The following is a 20648-nucleotide window of genomic DNA, read 5'->3' as shown; positions in this document are numbered from 1 at the left end:
TTTATGGTTTGGAGCTTCGGACTATTCACAAGAGTGTAAACGCCATTAATTACGAGAATGCCTCAACAACCAAGGAGATTCAAATTTAATGCCAAGAATATCTTCCTGACGTATCCCCGATACTCTTTAACAAAGGAATACGCACTGGAGAGGTTGTTATCCGTATCTCTACCGAGCAATAAGAAGTTCATTAGAGTGGCAAGGGAATTACATGAAGATGGAAATCCACATCTACACGTTTTAATACAATTGGAGGGAAGGGCACGGGTAACAAATCAAAGATTATTTGATATCCAATCTCCTAGTTCTTCTGTGGTATTTCATCCAAACATTCAATCTGCCAAATCCAGTACAAATGTCAAGGAGTATATTGAAAAAGGGGGTGATTATGTTGATTGGGGCCAGTTCCATGTGGATGCAAGATGTCTAGAGACGGAGGAAGTCATTATTAGATATTTATGACGATGCTCTGAAGTCGGGTTCAACAGATGAAGCATTAAAGATTATTCGGGAAAAGGATCCCAGGATTTTTACACTACAATACCATAACCTTAGACCTAATTATGAAAGAATATTTTTCAAACCTTTGGATCCTTACACATCTTTCTGGGATTATTCTACATTTAGGATTACTCGAGTTATGAATGACTGGCTTGAGCATAATTTCCTGATTAACGACGCTCTATGACCGGACGGGAATATAATACGTAAGGAGGAATGTTTGCGGTCCACTAGCTTGATTATTGAAAGGTTGAGTCGAATTGGTAAAACAGCATGTGCACGTTCTCTAGGTAAACATAATTACATATGTGGCCATCTGGATTTCAATCCAGCAACCTTTCATCAAGATGTATTATACAATGTTATTGATGATGTGGCACCAGGGTACCTGCGTATAAAATATTAGAGGGAGCTCATTGGTGCTCAGAGAGACTGACAAACTAACTACAAATACGGCAAACCGGTTCGTATTAAGGGTGGCATCCTATCTATTATTTTATGCAACCTGGGTAATGATTTTAGTTACAAAGAATATCTTGACAGGTTTGAAAATTTAGGCCTCCGTGATTGGACTTTGAAAAATACCCAGTTTGAATTTCTGCATGATCCTCTATTCATAACAGCCCAAAATGGAGACAATAACACCAGGCTTTCATCCGGTTGTTCTAACTGATAATGGACAGCAGAACAGGAGAAATACTTATAGAGGAACAGGTGAATTCTGGTGTTTTTTTTGTGAGAGCTACGTAATCCATTGTATTTCAGGGTCAAAGAGAACATAGACAGGCCTTTCTACAACAACTGGGACTTTATAACAATGGAGATTAGGTTTAACTACAATATCCGAAGAGCTCTACGCATTAACAAATGCTAGTTATTGTTCCGGATATGGACAACCTTACGTCCACGTACTGAGAATTTCCTTCATGTTTTCATATGTAATCTTATGAATTTCCTTAGTAGTTTCAGTATTATTTCAATTAATTCTGTAATTAGGGCTGTTAAACATTTCGTGGGCTGGTTCGAGCGACATATTATTTCTGTAGATAACTCGGCCCAAATCCAGTTCTACTTATACTAATTAAATTACATGATGTTTCTTATGTGTGGTTTATTTAAGGAATGTATGTACATATTCTATGTAGTTTTATATTAAAAACAAACATAATCATATTATATATCTGAAATATTGAATACGTAATACATTTATAAACTTATATATGGTACTTATACGTAGGTAACAACAGTGACATATATCACCATCCGGTTGTAACCGCTCCTTTCGAGGTCCCTACATCACCAAGATCTTCTATTTTCATTTTTTTCTTAGTACCGCCAGGTTCAATAACAGTGTATGCGGCGGTCACGTTTTCATGATTTTTACCTGTACCGGTAGCTACGTGTAACATATGGTACACAACTTCTTGGTGTTTGTGTAATTCGTTGAAGTACTCGAGAAGGGATTCATGATTATCTTCAATTGCTTCCGCTACACATATGGCGTGGATGCATTTAATGAGTGATGAAGGGCCGTATCGGAGAAACAATAAATATACAGCCATTATCTCTTCTTTATCCATCTTCTGTAATAATCTATCCATATTCGGTCATATTTATATTAGTTTTCCTTACTAGATACCGCTGCTATTCTTCTTATCTACACCTCCTAAAGGTCAACATATATACAGCGGCCAACATGTAGTGTCTAGATTATTAAATACCCAGTGGGTATCGTCGCACAGATTCTAATAAATCTTGTTCCCATTTATTTCTGTCTTTAACAGAGAAATATATTTTATTCAATGGTGGAACCCACTGGTTATTATTTCTTGGAGACGACATCCGGGCGCCAACTTTAATTTGAATTCTTGGACAAGCAATCAAACCGCTAACATGGGGTGGGACCCCCTTTACTATTTCTACATGGAGACGGCATCTTTATTTCAAACGGACCAATTTGGTGATGCCATGTGGTGGTATGGCTCGGGCGGCCATCCGTGTATGAATTAGAAGAAATAAAACAAGCTCATGCAAGCTTTTTTTTAATTAAATGATTCCCACCAAGATCTTTGGTTGGACAAGCTTTACTACCACTTAGCAACACTATACTCTTCTCTGCAAGGAAATCCACGCACACACACACAGACACACACGTGAACATCAAAGTTAAAAGTGATGTAATCTGTCTGCAGCTTTAATCTATGATATAGGGTTTGTTTGGATCAGCTTTTGGAAAACCTAGAAGTGCTTTTTTATAAGTTAAGCACTACGGGTTCAAAAAGTTATTTGTATTGAGCTTACTTTCGTAAAAGCAATGGTCAAAAAAGGTGAAAAAGCAGTTTTTTCATAAGCTAGTCATGAGCAGCTTTTGAAAAAAAGTTGTTTTTAGCTTATTTTTACAACTTTTGCTTTTACAGAAAAACTAATACAAACACAAAATAAAAAAAAAGTGTTTAACTTACTCTAGAAAAGCACTTCTACTAAACTTAAAAAAAGTACTTTTTTAAGAAGCCAACCCAAACAAGGCCATAAACCATCTACTAAACAGTGACTCATGAAATGATTCATGAAATGTATCCATTAACATCAAGAACCTCTACCAATGGTCAAAAATAAACTCCTATTCATGCACAGTTTGCTGAAAGCTTGATAGTGCTTGTGTCAACTGCACTGATCCTAGCAAAGAGCTCGGGGAGAGGAATTCTGTGAGCATAGGTAATTAGTAGCTGCATGTAGAAAATGAATTATAATGGATTATAAATGAAATTAGATTACCAAAAGTCGACCAGCAAGTTCTTATCTACTTTGCCTATTTATCTATATTCCCCGGCAATCGGAAGATGTGAAGTTGAAAAGAAGATTTCAGCTGTAAAAATGCGTTGCTTAAATTTATAAGGATACAACGTAGAATAGAGCATATTTAATGTTCAAACAACTAGAAGCAATGCATATATGCTAAACTGGATAGGATGCATGAAAATTTTTCAGTGGTCAGTCATCATCCTAAGAATAAAAAACTGAGTCTATATGAAATGCGATTTAATATTATACACTAGTCAGGATATACCATCTGTTAAATCTGAGATGCAACCACACATAGCCTACTCCATAACAATAATGGTACACATCATATAGCTAAATAGTTAGAAAGAAGTTTCTCTCTTAACTTTATTTATTTATTTATTTTTTGAATAAAGTTGATAAACCACAAATTTATTAGAAAAAAAGAGAGGAACAAAGAGTACCAAGTACAGAAGGAAAAAAACCAAACTGGCAAACAACAATAAAAGGATTTATTTATTTATTTGTTTTTTAAATAAACTTTGTTTAATTCTCATAAATATAAAATATCATTAGTCATACATATTAAATAATTCTCAAAATATATATGCCAGAAGCACCAGTGGTACCTGATTGCAAGCACAAGTTCCATCAGCTTCTGAAACACGGTAAGACAACTTGTTGATCTCGTACATAATGGCATAAGCCAAATCATCCAAGCAATCAGTCTATATTAAGAAGAGGAACAAATTGTATTACAAAGCTTTTAACATCCTACAAAGATACCATACTTTTCCGCATCTCTTAATAAGTCACCAAAATATAAATATGTACCTAAAGATGTGCACAAAATTCATATTCCTAAAAATCTTTCAACGCCTAAGTGCAGCTAAGAATAAACATAATGGCATTGCTACACAAATCAACTCATCAAGTGCATCTAAATTAATGGAAATGGAGAACATTATCATGGAAGATCCTGTGAATTGGCTTGTGAAATTAATGAAAAAAAGGCCTCACAAACTTGGTCATGTGCATGTGGATAAGTGAGTGATAGATAGCATCTAGAACATGAGAATAATACAAGCTATAATGAAGTTTAGCTTGTATTTATTTTTTTTTGCGTTTCGCCAATGTTTATTATTATTATTATTATTTTTTGAATAAAGTGGATAAACCACAAATTTATTAAAAAAGAGCAAACTGGAAGCAACAAAGTACAAATAAAAATACAACAAACACTGGAGCAAAGCAGAAGTCTGCTATCCTCACCAGAGATGAGAATAACAGAGAACAAGGAAAGCGAAAAGGGAGAAAAAAAGAGGAGCAATCGAAAGCCAGTGAAGTCAACCATATGGAGACACAGGGCCACTCGGATGAGAAGGTAACGGACTACTCCACGATCGATCGGGCGCGGATCACCGGTGCGAGTCGAGGATCCGAGGCCGAGGAAGTATAAGGGAACGCTTGATCTTCTGAGTACCCTCCGAGTCATTCAAAATGTGGGAGTCAGAGTCTGCAGTAATCCAAGAAAAAATCATATTAGCCGTATTATAAATTGTAATGAAGTTTGTGAACATTTTTGGTTAAAAATACGGTTATTGCGTTCCAGCCAGATATTCCAGAAAATGGTTCTGGAACAGAGGTCCCAGATATTGCCAATATTTATTATTGCACACAAAAATTTAGTATTTCCTTCTATAATAAGGTTTTTTTATTAAAGTTATTTACTTATTCAAATTAGCAAAATTAGTTCTTTCTATATATGGTGTTTTAGTAAGAATAGAGGTAGAGGTTTTGGAGGCATGCCAATAATCCAAGGGATGTCCAAAGATTTTTTATCTAAAATCTACATACTTCCCCATAATACACAATTATATATATATGGTTGATAATCTAGGGATGTCCACAGTAGCTATTCTACGGCTATGATCATCATAAAAATTACTAAAATGCATTCTACAGTATTATACAGCAATCATAAGCAGTTAAAAAAAAGTGTACACTACTTATATAAACAAACATCTGTTGAATAATGATGCAATGGCTGTAATTAAAATGTTCCTAGAGAACAGTAATTTAGCGACATGCTAATATTACCATTTTCCATATATATATATATATATATATATATTAAATAAAAGCTAAACCAATCAAAAAAGTTCAAAGCCCAGTGAAATTATTATCATTGATAAAAATTGTAGTATGAGACTTTCAAGTGTTTGAAGTTCAAACTTTATCAGTTTATGTGATAATAACATCTCTATAGCTATAGGAGTGAGCTTACAGTGAAAAAAAAAAATAAACGCTAAACCATTTTAATCAAATATAATTAGTTCAAATAGTTTATATGATGGTAATGTATACTACAACAACAATAGCAACAACAATAATAATAATTACAGAAATTGATTATTATTATTGTTGCTATTTTAATTTTTTTCTCCCTACAGAAGTTGTAATTATTTATCTTTTTTTTCGTTTCACCAATGTTTATTATGCACACAAAATATACTATTTTCTTTGATAATAATTTTTTTTATTAGGGCTATTTATTTATTCAAATCAACAAAATTAGTTCTTTCTACCGACGGGCTTATAGCCCAGCAGTACCCCGGGTCCTCTCGTTGGGAGAGACGCGAGTTCGATTCCCCTCGACCGCACTCCCCAGTTTCAAGAGGGTGAGGCGTTGTGGCAATTCCCCCACCCACGTAGATCACTGAGGGTTGCCGTTTATCGCCCTACTTCAAAAAAAAAAAAGTACTTTCTATATAAGGTGTTTTAGTAAAATTGGAGGGAGAGGTTTTGGGGGCTTGCCAACAATCCAAGAGATGCCTGTAGATTTTCAATTTGAAAATCAACTCGACTTCCTAAAATACGCAATTATATATATATATATATATATATATATATATATATATATATATATATATATATGTATATATGTATTTTAAATCAAATCTAAACCAACCAAAAAAATTCAAAGCCCAATGATATTATTTTCACTGATAAAAATTATAGTGGGGGATTTTCCAGTGTTTGAAATTCAAGTTTTTTTGGTTTATGTGGTGATAACGGTTCTCTGGTTGCGTGTGTGAGTTTATAGTAAAAAAAAAAAGCTAAATTAATCAATTATAATTAGTTCAAATAATACTTTAGTATCTATGTAATAATAATAATAATAATAATAATAATAATTACAGAAATTGATAAATGCGTAATATTAAAATTTACTGGGGGTATTTACGTAAAAAGATATTCTTACTTCAATCCATGTCTATATATATACCCAAACCTTGACCATCACCACCTCCACCTCGATTTCGTAGTTCTTGTTCTGAGTTTCTCTGCTTCAACTGGACAAGAAAGTGATTTGATTTGCTAGCAAGAAGGTGATTATCTTGACTCATCATCAGTTTGATTGCTTCTTTTCCTTGTTTCGCTGGTTGATTTGTTTGAATTGATGCTATTCTTTTTGATAATATTACCATGTTTGATCTGTAATCTTGTGTGTTGTTTGTTGGGTCTTGAGCTTAGCGCTGAAGTTTGTGAACATTTTTCAATTCAAAGTTGGAGTTTTTCTTCTGGATATGTTCAATTGAATGAATGCTTTTAATTGTTAGTGTTTTTTTCTATATTATTATTGTCATTGGTTATTGTGTTTAGATTCATATGTGATGCCTTGCAAGTCTTTGATGAAATTCAGATGTAATGCAAGTCTGGATTACGTTTGTTTGTGGATTTATTTAGTTTCTTGATCTTGAATTTGATGGATAAGCAAATCAATTGAGCTTTAAGCCAGAAAGTTTTCTGTTTGTTCTTGAGGATCTTCTTTTGAAGACAAGAGGTTTGTTGAAATTCCTTATTATGATGGTATTGATCTTGTTTTCCAATCTAAGTTCTTGAAATGGTTGTCTTTGTATGTTATGAAACTTTAGATCCTGCTTCTTTAATCTGTAGACACTTAATTAGTTTTTTCAGTTTGATTGTTTGTCTGACATTGTGTCCGTTGTAATTTTCTTACTATATATCCAATATTGTTGTTTGCCATAGGTCTGAGTTTCATGAAATATCTCAAAATGCTTTTCTATGTGAATTTTAGATCCTACTCCTTGAAACTGTGCATGTTTAGTTTGCTCTTCACTTTGATTGTTCTAGCATTGTTTGACAAAGAAGAATGGTGAAGATCTTCTGATCAGTTATATGAAAGATCTCAAAATGGCTGTCTTTGTGAATTATGAAACTTTAGCTCCTGCTTCTTAGAAATTTGATTGTTCTTGGGTTGTTTGACAGTGAAAAATGGTGAAGAAGATCTGTTGCATTGGAGCTGGCTATGTGGGTGGCCCTACGATGGCTGTGATTGCACTCAAATGTCCGAGCATCGAAGTTGTGGTTGTAGACATCTCAGTTGATCGCATCACTGCATGGAACAGTGACCTGCTGCCAATTTATGAGCCTGGGCTTGAAGATGTGGTAAAGAAGTGCAGAGGAGTCAATCTCTTCTTCAGTACTGACACTGAGAAGCACATCTCTGAAGCTGATATCATATTTGTCTCAGTGAACACTCCAACAAAGACCTGTGGCATTGGTGCAGGCAAGGCTGCTGATCTAACATACTGGGAGAGCGCTGCTCGTATGATTGCTGATGTTGCAAAGTCTGACAAAATTGTGGTTGAGAAATCCACTGTTCCGGTTAAAACTGCCGAAGCAATTGAGCAGATCTTGACACACAATAGCAAAGGCATCAATTTTCAGGTACTATCAAACCCGGAGTTCCTTGCAGAAGGGACAGCCATCCAAGACCTTTTCTATCCAGACCGTGTGCTCATCGGCGGGCGGGAGACACCAGGGGGTCAGAAAGCTATAGAAACACTGAAAGAAGTGTACTCCAATTGGGTACCAGAAGACAGAATCATAACCGCAAATCTATGGTCTGCAGAGCTATCTAAGCTTGCAGCAAATGCATTTCTGGCGCAGAGAATATCATCAGTGAATGCCATATCGGCCTTGTGTGAAGCCACTGGAGCCGATATCACAGTGGTGGCCGATGCTGTGGGGAAAAACACGAGCATTGGTCCCGAGTTCTTGAGTGCCAGTGTTGGCTTCGGAGGGTCTTGTTTCCAGAAAGACATACTCAATCTGGTTTACCTTTGTGAGTGCCATGGCCTTTCAGAGGTAGCTCTCTACTGGAAACATGTTGTCCAAATCAATGACTACCAAAAGACGAGGTTTGTCGACATGGTTGTGGCATCAATGTTCAACGCTGTTTCCGACAAGAAGATTGCAATTCTTGGCTTTGCATTCAAGAAGGACACTGGAGACACGAGGGAGACTGCAGCCATCGATGTTTGCAAAGGTCTATTACGTGAGAAAGCTGAGATAAGCATCTACGATCCTCACGTCACTGAAGACCAGATTCAGCGAGACCTTACGATGAACAAGTTCGACTGGGACCATCCGATACACCTTCAGCAAATGAGCCCCTCGCCAGTGAAGCAAGTGACGGTCACCTGGGACGCGTATGAAGCCACCAAGGGAGCTCATGGAATCTGCATTCTTACTGAATGGGATGAATTCAAGCAACTTGATTACAAGAAGATTTATGACAATATGAAAAAACCTGCATTTTTGTTTGATGGCCGGAATGTTGTTGACCCAGAGAAGCTCAGGGAAATTGGATTCATCGTTTACTCCATTGGTAGGCCTCTGGATGCTTGGCTAAAAGCACATACCTCTGACTGAAGATGATAAAAAGGAAAAGGGTCAAACATATCTAACTTTCGAATATGGTGTAGTGGCTTAATTCTGAATGCAATGTATCCAATTGAACTCCAAATGAGAAGCTTTCTGCTGAGTTTCATCGACCCCTGTAATTGAATGAGTGAGTGAATGAACTCAATTTAGATGAAGATTTCTTCTTAATTGGAATTTTTGTTCTTCTGATGTACACTTAGCATGTTTGAAACGAATCAATGCTTTCTCTTCTGAAGTTACGATCAGAAGTGTTCCAGCTCAATCTGAATAATTGGTATGATCCATAAACAAACTAAGAAATACCAATTAACAAGCCACTAAACACCATCTTTCATGGCGGTAATGAATGTATGAAACTTCTCGAAAGAAGACCATCCTTTTATCAATACTCTTGATGGTCATTTCCTTCAAAGCAAGAGCCCTCTTGATCTCTCCATGGGCAATCAACTGTTCCACTGTATCTCTAAACTCCTCATTTGTAATCAAGCCATTGTCATCATGTTTCATCTTCAAGTTAGTCTTCCGAACATCACAAATGTAAATCTGATTCAAATGCTGATGAGCAAAGTCAGGCCAACATAGAAATGGCACACCATTGCTCACACCTTCCGTTGTTGTTCTTGGTGATGATGATGATGTGCTAGTGGTGATAAGAGTAATAGATGTTATCTATATATACCCACAGCATTTCAATGCCATGGTTATGAATGGAATAGAAGAATTTTTAAACATTTCATGCTTGCTCCTTTCCTTATTATTATCAAAAGTATTTATACACTGTTTGTCCCTCCTGCTCCAGGCAAACCCTCCCATGCATCCATCTTCTCCTCCCTCACCCTCTCTTGACAAGGTCCACATCCCCACCGTACCGCTAGCGCTCGACCTCGGCCGGTGTAGTGCAACCTCGACTTAGGTAGGTGTAGTGTAGTCTTGACAAAAGTCACATCTTGAGGAGATGATCTTAACCCAAGGAAAAAGGCTTTTGTAGGCTAAGTGATCATATAAAGGAATTGCGGGTTAAGTGGTTTACTAGGATCTACAGGGGAGGAGAGCATTATTTTAAAGGGTCTGATTTTTGTTTTGATAATTATTTGAATGATAACTTTGTAAATGATAATTGTTTGAATTTTGTCCAGATTTTGCAAATTTTTGTAAAATTTTTAGGCTTTGTTGATGTGTATGTAACTAAAAAAAAGTTTGGCCTGAAATGATAATTGTTTCATTTTAATTCAAGTTTTGGATAGCTCTGTTTGCCTATAGTACAGTGGTGGAATGCTTTTACCCTTTTGTTGATGTGTATCATAATAAGTAAATTTTGGTTGAACTTGTTTTTAAATCCTTGTGATAACATTATACAGGTGATCTTAATTAGAAGCCTAATTAATAAATCAGACACTAAAGATTGTTAACATTCCATTTTCACAGTTAAGAAAACAACGGTAAAATTACCCATGGCAAGTTTGAAAATCCCAAATTTAAATTGTGCTAAACCGTTTAAACATGCTCAGTAGGAAAGTGAATTTAAACTTGTTCATCAATACAAGTTCAGTCAAATCAGTACGCTTTGTGTTGGAATAACTTGAAAGTCCATCGCTTCAAGCAATTAACCAAAAATAGAATGAAATCATCCTTGAATGTGATCCTGAATGCCATTCATACAGTTTTGGAAACAACGGTAAAATTACCCATGACAAGTTTTAAAATCCCAAATTTAAATTGCGCTAAACCATTTAAACATGCTCAGTAGGAAAGTGAATTCAAACTTGTTCATCAATACAAGTTCAGTCAAATCAGTACACTTTGTGTTGGAATAATATGAAAGTCCATTGCTTCATGCAATTAACCACAAAAATAGAATGAAATCATCCTTGAATAATGATGTGTATGATAATAATAAAAAAACAAAAACAAAAACAAAAACAAAAAGATAGGTCAAGCAGTTCACTACTTCCCTTTCAAGCTGATCATTTGCCTGGTAGATAGGAAATTCGTTCAATACTGAACACAAGAGATCTTTGGAATTAGTGCAAGGTTGCTTTTAGGAGTGGAAGAGATCTTGTACCATATTATCATCTATTACAAAACGAGAGAGAGAGAGAGAGAGAGCAGCCTTTTTGGTCTATGTTGATATGATGTGCATCCCCAGCAATGCAAATTTTTTAAAATAAACTGAAAATAGTACAAACTAAAACAAAACAAGAGAAACATTCAGCTTCCTAGGTATATGTTCAAAAAATAAAATGGCACATGTTTTAGCAACAAATTGAATATATATTGGACTCACAATTAATTAATTTGAAACGACTAACTAGTGACTCCTTGAGTTACTTATGCCATCCAAAACCGCTTTATAAGCTTTTCAGAATGCACAAAATTAAAGCATTATGAGAACACTACAAGAAAACATGGGCATCGAGATGGAAAAATTCCAGTCACTAATAGGTAAAAATTTAGTTGGTGATAACTTTCACCAACGGAATATTCCGTTGGAAATTTCCTGTCGCTGAAAAGCAAGTGGCTAATGCTATTTCGTTGAAAAAATTCCGTCACTAATGCCCATGTCTTCTTGTAGTGGAATGGATGTCTGGTGTCATTCCAAGCTTCCCACTGATGGCCTCAAAAAGTGTCATATATAGGGCCCTAAATGCTGACACAACTAGTTAACCCTTCATCTACTGAAAGAAGGACCTGTACTGGTCTTGCATTTTCACCATTAGCAAGAAATTTCAATGCAAAGAATGACAATTTGCTACTATATATGATTTGCTTAATTGCAATTAAGCAGATCATATATAGCAGCAAATTATATTTTACAATGCAACATCGGCAATGTAGTTACACAAATTCTAGGTTCACATGGATTTGTTCTGTTTAGTTGTCTGATAGAATTAAAACAGAAAGGTCTCAATGTTATGGAAGATAAAGAACCTAATTTATAATTGCAAATGACCATAACTGAATATATATTTGGCTCTTTAATGAATTGTATTCCCAAGGAACGCCAAAGGCATTAAAAAAGTTGAAGTTTATTACACTTATTTTTTAGATTTAATTGTCGTACAAGTTCCTGTAATTGTGTGTTTTATACCTTTTTTGTATTTCTAATATTTTTAGGTTCAATTGAGTCCTCATATTTTATCATACATATAACTGAATATTTTATTTTTAATGAATTTTTTAGTCAATGGTTCATCCACTTTTGTTAAAAATAAAAAAATAAAAACAAAAACCCAATTCCGATGCTTATTTATTTATTTATTTATTGGCAAATGGCTTGTTTGGATTTATGCATAAAAATAGAGTAGCCAATGTATGTTTTTCAAAGATACTTCTGTCATCATCTTAACATATATATAAAAAATCAGCATATATACACCTTTCTAATTTCTATAATTCTACTACTATCTAATATTATAATTAAAATAAAATTAAAAATAGATTATTGTTGAAACAATACAACAAAATATAACAAAATATATATATTCATGGCAGGAGACAGTAAACTCGGGAACTATATATGTTCTAAATTATGTAAATTTTTTTTAACTAAGTTCATAAACTCCAATTTGTCCATTAATTTAGCTTGTTAACATTGAAAGCTTTGACCAGTGAATTATATCACCTGAGAAAATCACTGATAAACTCATTTTTAAGTAAAAATGATTTAAAAATCTAACAAAACTAAAGGTTTATTAATGGTGAGCATTATAAATATTTTTTTGTTTGTGTTTGATATCCAAGAAGATGGAGTAGTTTCAAAGCTTTCAATAAGTTGTTTAGTTGATAATTAATTAAGTCAATACCAAGCAAGCAATTTCTTTTGATTAACACAGTAAGTTACATTTAGATTAAAGTAAAAAATTCCTTTATATATTTGAATAAAAATGTAAAATTGATGACTAATTTTTATTGTGAGAATTAAGGTTTATTTATTTTTACGGAAAAAAACACAATTTTTATTATAAATCACTGTAGTTATATATAATCTTTTTTTAAAAAAAACAATAAGCCATAAATTATATTAAAACATAAAAAGCAAGTACAAAGATAGACATCAAGGCAAAGACAAAACAAAAGCCAAAGCAAAGTATATATGCAATGCCATCTCCTTTGGGGGAAGAAAAAGGGATGCTTATAATTACTGCATATATTTTTGCTTTTCAACGTAACAAAGAAAAAAGTTGGTGGTCTTACACAAGCAAGCATAAATTCTCCTATATAACTTTTTTTGTAAAGTTAACAATTTTGATTAATATATAATGAATTTAGTGTACTTCCAACTAAATGTAGAAAATATGTTGTTGTTGTTTATTGAAGAGAGATGCTAGTTTAAGACTCAATGATTTATTGATTTCAAATTATTTGTTCTTTGTGAAAAGGAAGTGATTCACCTCAATGAAATAGCTAGGTTCAATGGAAAAAAAGATAAAAAAATATTAGAAATGCCAATTTAAAGAAATTTATAACACTATATATATATATATGATTAGCTCATTAATTACTATATATAGCTAGGTATTAATTCTCACAAATGATTTATAATATCTTAATTTTGTCACTAATCCCTTAATTTGGATAGCTGGAGTTCAATGTATGGAATTAATTAATGCACCAGGACAACTTATAACAAACAAACTCATCGATAGCGTGTGGAATTGTCTAATTAAATATGTGGGTTGTTGATATGATGTTGAGGGTTGTGCTCTCGGTTGTGTTGTGGGTTGTGTTGTCCGTTGTTATACCAATGTTTGGCTTTGTTGGTATGATGTTGGTGGTTATGTATTGAGTTGTTCTTATGATCAATATAGATAATAACTGTCTACCATACCCCTCATTCGTTGATGATATAATAACGTTCTTTGATGATGAAATGCCGCACGTTGTTCTTAAGATGTTGCGGATCATGTTGAGGGATAAGATGATGAAGAAAATGGTGAGAGTGTGGGATGATCTCACGAAGTTACAAGAAAGGCAAGAATGGCCTAATGTAAGCCAATGAAGAGGGATGAGATGACTTGGCCTGGTGACTCAGCAAGATGTGGCCTCAACTGCAGCTAATCATTGTAGTTCAATGTAGTTATGTATGTAATTAGTGTGAGTAATGGTCAGTTAGTCTCTCTGAACGTGGGAGTAGTGCATGAGAGAGTACTTTGTCTTGTGTGTATGTGTGTTGTGAATGTTATGTAACGTATGTTGTTCTGATCAAATGGAAGCTTTGTATCTCTGTATGCTGAAGAATTTAAGTTTAATTTGAGTGTTTGCAAGATATCTATACAAGATGTAATATGGCTACATTAGAACCAACTACTTGTTTTGAAGCCTTAATGTCAGAAGCCGGGAAAAATGCAATGGAGGAGGAGCTTAGAATGATTGAAAAGAATAACACATGGGTGCTTGTAGACAAACCAATTGGTAAGAAAGTCTTCGGAGTCAAGTGGGTATTCAAGCTTAAAATGAATGCAGATGGGTCGTTAAATAAACATAAAGCTAGGCTTGTTGTGAAGGGATATTCACAAGAGATTGAAGTAGATGTCTTTGATACATTTGCCCCAGTGGCAAGATTGGACACAATTCGACTATTGCTCGCCATTGCTGCTCAAAAGGGGTGGTATGTATATCAGATGGACGTCAAATCTACATTCCTGAATGTGGACCCCGCCCAAAGCTTGATTAGATTAAAAAAAAAAAAACATTGTTTCCCCCACTTATTCCCTATCCTTTTGTCATGTGGCTCTCCAATCTAGTGGTAATGAGGAATTCCCGGAGGAATTCATGGGTTTCCATCACATCTGTGCCTTTGATATTTGAGCCTTTTTAACTTCATTGTTTTTCTTCTTCTCTTGTAGCTTCTTCTTCATTTCTTTGTCTTGTAAGGAGGTTGCTAGCTAGAAGATTTTTGAAGCTTGGTTTTCAGCTGGGCTATCTTTTCAACACTCTCTTTTCCGGCCATCGTAGTAAGCCCCTAGCCATTCTTGGTTAAATTCTTTTAGTAGTGTTGTTTTTGGTAACTAAAAACCATGACTTTTTCTCTATCCTTTGATTAGCTTGCCATGTTTTGTGGAATAGCATGTTAGCTCTTTTTATTTAGAAACCTTGGCATGTTGATGGCTAAATTCGGAGTTGTTCATGCTTGTTGTTCTCTTAGTTCATAGCTCAAAATTGTTGTTGAAATCCTTGGAGCTTAGTGTTAGCTCAAGGGCTTGTGCTTAACCATCCTTGTTTTGAGAAAGGTTTGGCCTTGGCATTAGTTTAATGAGTGTTAAGTTGCTTGTTTTTTGCTCACCCAAGCATGGTGGAGATTTTTGGACCTTATTTGAGGGTAGAACCAACATGCTAAAAGCCTTGCATATTGTGTATGTTTCCATGTATGTATATATATATATATATGTGTGTGTGTGTGTGTGTGTGTGTGTGTGTGTGTGTGTGTTTTATATATGTATTGGTTGTATAAATAGATATGTTTTTTCTCTCTTAGTTTGGTTCTACAACTTTTGTTGTTGGTGGAGTGGTTTTGTAAAGTTGATAGCATTATTGTGTTAATGTGTCTAAAGACTAGAGCTTAGTTGTGAATCGCATAAATGGTTTTGGTGTTAATGGTTTTGCATATTTTTTTGTTTTTATTAGTCAAGGCATTGTAAGAGGAATGAGGGAAGTTTTGTAGTGGAATGTGTTTAGAATTGGATGGTGGAGATGTTCTCATCAAGTTAAAAATATTAGTTCAAGGCAAATGTCAAAATGAGTGGAGGTTAAGCATTGGATCACTTTAAATTTAATCATGTTAATTATTTAAGCTTTTAGGGTGTGTTTTTAAATTCTGCATGAGTGCATGCAAGACAATTATTGTCATTTATTTTATTTTATTTTATTTTTATTTTTGGTTACTCTCTAGAAAATGCTTAAGGGTAATACTTGATGAGTGTTTAAACTTATGATTAGAGTAATTTTTGTTTTAACTATGGTAAATCATTGGATTTTTAGGATCGTTTTAGGGAGTGGTCTTGGATCTCATTTTTGGGCTTAAGCTAATATCGGTAAGTAATCTACCGAGTAACTCCGTATTTTCGATTTGAGATATTTTATTCGTAAAAATAATTATCTAGTATTTTTGTTATTTTTATTTTGAATATCTATTATTTTGTTAATATTGAAATTATTTTATCCGGAATATGTATTTTGAGGGTATTTTTCTTTTTAATTAATTATTTCTATTTAGTTGTTGACTTAATTGGTAAATCTAAATTGGTGTAATGCTAATTAAATAATTGCTATTCTTTTTAACTTGGTTATTAATTTATTATTTATACTAAGTGTGTGGTTACATTCAAAACGATTACTTCGACATTTATAAAATTCGTTTGTTTGTAGGCATGGGTTAATGATTATGCTATCATTTGGATTGACTTAGTTAATTCCATTATTTATTTAGTTATTTAATCATTTAATTTAGTTTTGAAGGAGCTGGTGTTTTGAATAATTTTAAATACTTCATGTGCTTAAATTTTTATATTTCATTTATGGTTATCGATTTATTTTCCCTAAAGTGAGATTTTGATATCTATTAGTATTTCTGAATATATATGAACTTGAGAAATTTTTAGAAATTTCTGAACTTGTACTCGCAAATATTTTGTGTCCGAATATTTTGGTCTCCAAAATGAACGATATGCAACCTCGCTGGGGGTTAAACCTCGACCTTGTCGACAAGTAATTTTGGGAAAAATGAGGCGCTAGCCGTGTCCGCTCGGTGAAATAATCAACGGCCATACGTATTCGGGTCCATGTCAGAGGGTAAATAAATGATATTCATATTTTGGCTCGGATCACATCGAGGATAAACAAATAACCTTTGGCACTTACGATGAATTTGGAGACATACTCTTGAATTTGTTATTTTTTTGGGTTTGCCCTTTTTGATTTTTGAATTTCTCAAAACACAAATATTTTGTCCCGCCTTGAAATTTTTCAGTATTTTTGATATCGTATTTTACGGGTTTTTGAATTCCGTAATCATATTTGTAAATATTCTTTATTAGAATATTTCACTTTGTATTTTGTTTTTGTTTAAAATTATGTTTTGAAGACCTCATGCTCATTTCTCGAATAATTATTCGCAGCTCGAAAACCTCGTATTCTTTTGATTTTTAGTTATCTTGAATAGCGTTACTACTTGAGAACTATACCTCGTTGAACCATTTATTTTGTATTTGTTTTAAACTATGTTTAAACTTTGAATTATTCTTAATATCTCAAAATCAAGATTCGTAAAAGCTCGTTGTTTTAAAAACAATTTCGGGATTACTTACTCGGGGCAGTGAGCTCATGGATTTGTTTTTAAATCCTTTTTCGAAATCAAGAGTGGTAGACCGTAGGGATCTTGAAAGACCGTCGTAGATGTTGCTTGTCCCTGTAAAATTGTAGTCCTTGTCATTGTCTCATCACTATGTCCCTGTATTTTGTATTTTGGACTTCTGTATCCCGATAACTTGTACTTTGTAGAGTTTGTAATTCTGTAACCCAGTTGGTTTGTTATAGTCTTGTTTGTCCTAAACCAGGTCCTGAGGCCTTGCAGGTCTACTTGGTTCATGCCCCGTGGATCTCGCGGCCGCTTGTCTCACAAGACTGGTCCAGCGAGCCGGGTTCGGGCGTGACACTAAATGAGTAGTTGATCAAGACATTCATGTTTATCAACCTCGAATGCTTTGAGAAAGTTGGTGATGAAGAGAAAGGTATATAAACTTCAAAAGGCCTTGTATGGATTAAGACAAGCTCGAGAGCTTAGTACAACAAGTTGGATAGTCATTTGGTGGATATTGGGTTCACTAAGAGTTTAAATGAAACAACATTGTATGTAAAAAACAATGGGAGTGATTCGCTAATTGTATCAATTTATGTTGATGATATACTGATAACAGGAAGCAGAGAAGCTGAAGTTGAGGAGTTTAAAGCCAAGATGAGGTATGTTTTTGAGATGAGTGATCTTGGTAAGATGGCCTACTTCTTAGGAATGGAAGGGCAACAAGGGGAGAAAGGTATCTTTATTTATCGTAGAAAGTTTTGTGAAGAACTACCGAACAAGTTTTGCATGGAAAAATAATCTCAGTTTGTACTCCATTTATCGTTGGAGAAAAGCTAGTCAAGGATGATGGAACATATCAGATAATTAAATGGGAGTATTTATAGAATCTTAATTGAAGCCTTCTATATCTATATGTAACTGAGCCAAACATTGTTTTTCTCACTCAATTATTTGTCAAGATTCATGCAGACTCCAACTGAGAAACACTTCAAAGGAGCAAAGAGGATTCCATGCTTCATCAAGAAAATAATTGACTATGGAATACAATATGGTAGAGCTACATCGATGAAATTGCTTGGGTTTTCTAATAGTGACTAGGTTGAAAGTGATGAGCAGATGAAGAGCATATCAGGGAGTTGTTTTCTATCGTAGGGTACCTGGAGTAATCACCTGAGTTCAAAGAGAAATAAGGACCTGTGGCTCAATCAATAGCGAAGTTGAGTACATTAGAGTTTCGGAGGTCATCAAGCAAGCTATTTGGGTGAGAAAGTTATTGAATGATTTATCTTTTGATGTATCGAGTTACCATCATTTTTATGTGACAACTCAAGCAGCCATATCTATTAGTCAAAAACCAGCTTTTACACATAAGAAACTAAAGTTAAGTATCATGCTGTGTGTTATTATGAAGAAAAGAAAGAAGTTAAGATCACTTTCTATTGCATAGAAGAACAGCTAGAAAGTGTCATAACTCATGAGGGCATTTATAACTAGACAATGTCTTAGTCACAACTAGGTATGAAAGTGTCATAACTCATGAGGGGCATTTATAAACATAAGTTGAAATTATTGTCGGAGGAGGATGGTTGGGCCTTGATGTGTGAATTATTATTAAATGATGGTGAAAGGGGGAACATGCAACATTTTGAGCAAATAGGTAAAAAGATGGTGAACAAGTGTCATGGCCTTCCACTTTCAATCAAAACCATTGCTAGGATACTAAATACTAAAAGATATAAAATTGCAGTGGAGTGGAAGAAGGTCATAGAAAAATATTATTGTTTCACTAGAACCCTCAAATAAAAACACTATCTAAGCCTACTTATTTGCTCCCTTATATCAAGCAATGCTTCATCTTCGTAGCTTTCTTCGACAAGGATTATATCTTCGAGAAGAACATTTTATTCCAACAATGGGTCATTGCTGGGTTTGTGAAAGAGTTATCAATGTCAATAGAAAAAAGAAGGGAAAGACACAACAACTTTTGGAAGATGTAGCAAATGATTACTACATGGAACTAGTTAAAAGCAATATTTTACAAACCAATCTGATGCGAGAATCTTTTTATTATGATGATAAAAGCCATGTGCTAAATGCATGGTAGTATACGCTCATTTTGTCGACATTCGGTTCAAAATTATGGTTATTTTCAAGGTGATGTAAAAGCATTGGAAGAAGCCACAACTTCCCCCTCATCATCTTTCGTACAAAAACTACATCATTTGGTAATCACAAATCATGCACCATTGAATGAATTTCCAGAAATTGTGAAAAAGCAGTACATCGGGTGATAACTCTCATCTTCACAAACAAGCTTGAAATAACCAAGCTACCTACCCAAAGATCTCTTCCAAAAGCTCAAGCTCTTGCAGATTTTGGATATATGCGTCTCGATTGGGAGTCCTACCAAAAAATCTCTATTCAAGCTCGTGCACTGCGTCACCTATATCTCTTATGTTTGTCCATCAAGACACTTCCAGATGCCATAGGGAATCTCATCAATCTACAACACTTAATCCTTAGGTAATGTGGAGGTCTTCTAAACCTCCCTTATAGTATCACATGATTGCACAAGTTCAAGAGCATTGACATTCACCAAACACCATCGATGTGCATGCCGATAGGGCAATTATCTCAATTGACTAGTCTCATTGGATTGCGTGCCAAGTAACTCCGAAATTTACAAGACATTGGAAGATATTCGCTATCTAAAGGAACTACGAACCATTAACATTGTGAATTTAGAGGTTGTCAATGCTCTTTTCTAGCAAGGTACTCCAAGAACATATTAATCTCACTGATCTCACGCTATCTTGTCAAGGAGTGTGTTAACCATATGAACAAGGCGTGAAGGAGAAAATGTAAAAGATCTTGGACAAACTCTCCCTGTTTTCACATTCCAACAGATCAAAATCAATGGTTACTTCAGCCAAGAATTCCCTCGATGGATCATGGATTTACCTTTTATTAAATTGAAAATGCTTGACTTGCTCAAGTGTAAATATTGTATGGAACTTCCACCATTGTACCACTTTCCTTTGTTGGAACACCTTCGTGTCAAAGATGCATGGTCCATAAAGCACATCGATTTAGACGCTGGACCATGGAGCAAATGTTCCTAGCTTAAAGTCATTAATACTGAAAGACATGCCAGAGTGGGAAGAGTGGACATGGGAGCCATGTCAATCTCATTTGGTGAAGCATATCCTCGAATTACTGGAGATCATCCACTGTCCAAAGCTCAAGTCCCTTCCTCAAGGTCTTGCTTACCATGCAAGAAGTTTGGCTACTCTCAAAATCTACAAAGTACGCACAC

General features: G+C 34.6%; 2 protein-coding genes across 2 annotated transcripts; both read left to right on the top strand.

The window, feature by feature from the left end:
• The first annotated feature begins 6627 nt into the window (after positions 1 to 6627).
• LOC120279140 (UDP-glucose 6-dehydrogenase 5-like) lies at positions 6628 to 9024 on the top strand. The gene is made up of 2 exons (XM_039286007.1): positions 6628 to 6674; positions 7576 to 9024. The coding sequence occupies exon 2, from the start codon at positions 7582 to 7584 to the stop codon at positions 9022 to 9024; it is 1443 nt and encodes a 480-aa protein (XP_039141941.1). The 5' UTR covers positions 6628 to 6674; positions 7576 to 7581.
• Positions 9025 to 14321: 5297 nt separating this feature from the next.
• Positions 14322 to 14844, top strand: LOC120279139 (uncharacterized mitochondrial protein AtMg00820-like). The gene is made up of 2 exons (XM_039286006.1): positions 14322 to 14644; positions 14781 to 14844. The coding sequence occupies exons 1-2, from the start codon at positions 14322 to 14324 to the stop codon at positions 14842 to 14844; spliced, it is 387 nt and encodes a 128-aa protein (XP_039141940.1).
• Positions 14845 to 20648: the final 5804 nt, after the last annotated feature.

The sequence above is a fragment of the Dioscorea cayenensis genome, chromosome 16, assembly GCF_009730915.1.
Source record: "Dioscorea cayenensis subsp. rotundata cultivar TDr96_F1 chromosome 16, TDr96_F1_v2_PseudoChromosome.rev07_lg8_w22 25.fasta, whole genome shotgun sequence".
Classification (NCBI taxonomy): Eukaryota; Viridiplantae; Streptophyta; class Magnoliopsida; order Dioscoreales; family Dioscoreaceae; genus Dioscorea; species Dioscorea cayenensis.
This window is presented reverse-complemented; position numbering and strand designations above follow the sequence as displayed.

Coding starts and splice junctions, on each gene's coding strand:
- LOC120279139 (XM_039286006.1), top strand. CDS start 14,322: ATGGCTACATTAGAACCAACTACTTGTTTTGAAGCCTTAATGTCAGAA. Junction 14,645..14,780: donor ATTGCTGCTCAAAAGGGGTG/GTATGTATATCA, acceptor TCTCCAATCTAG/TGGTAATGAGGAATTCCCGG.
- LOC120279140 (XM_039286007.1), top strand. CDS start 7,582: ATGGTGAAGAAGATCTGTTGCATTGGAGCTGGCTATGTGGGTGGCCCT.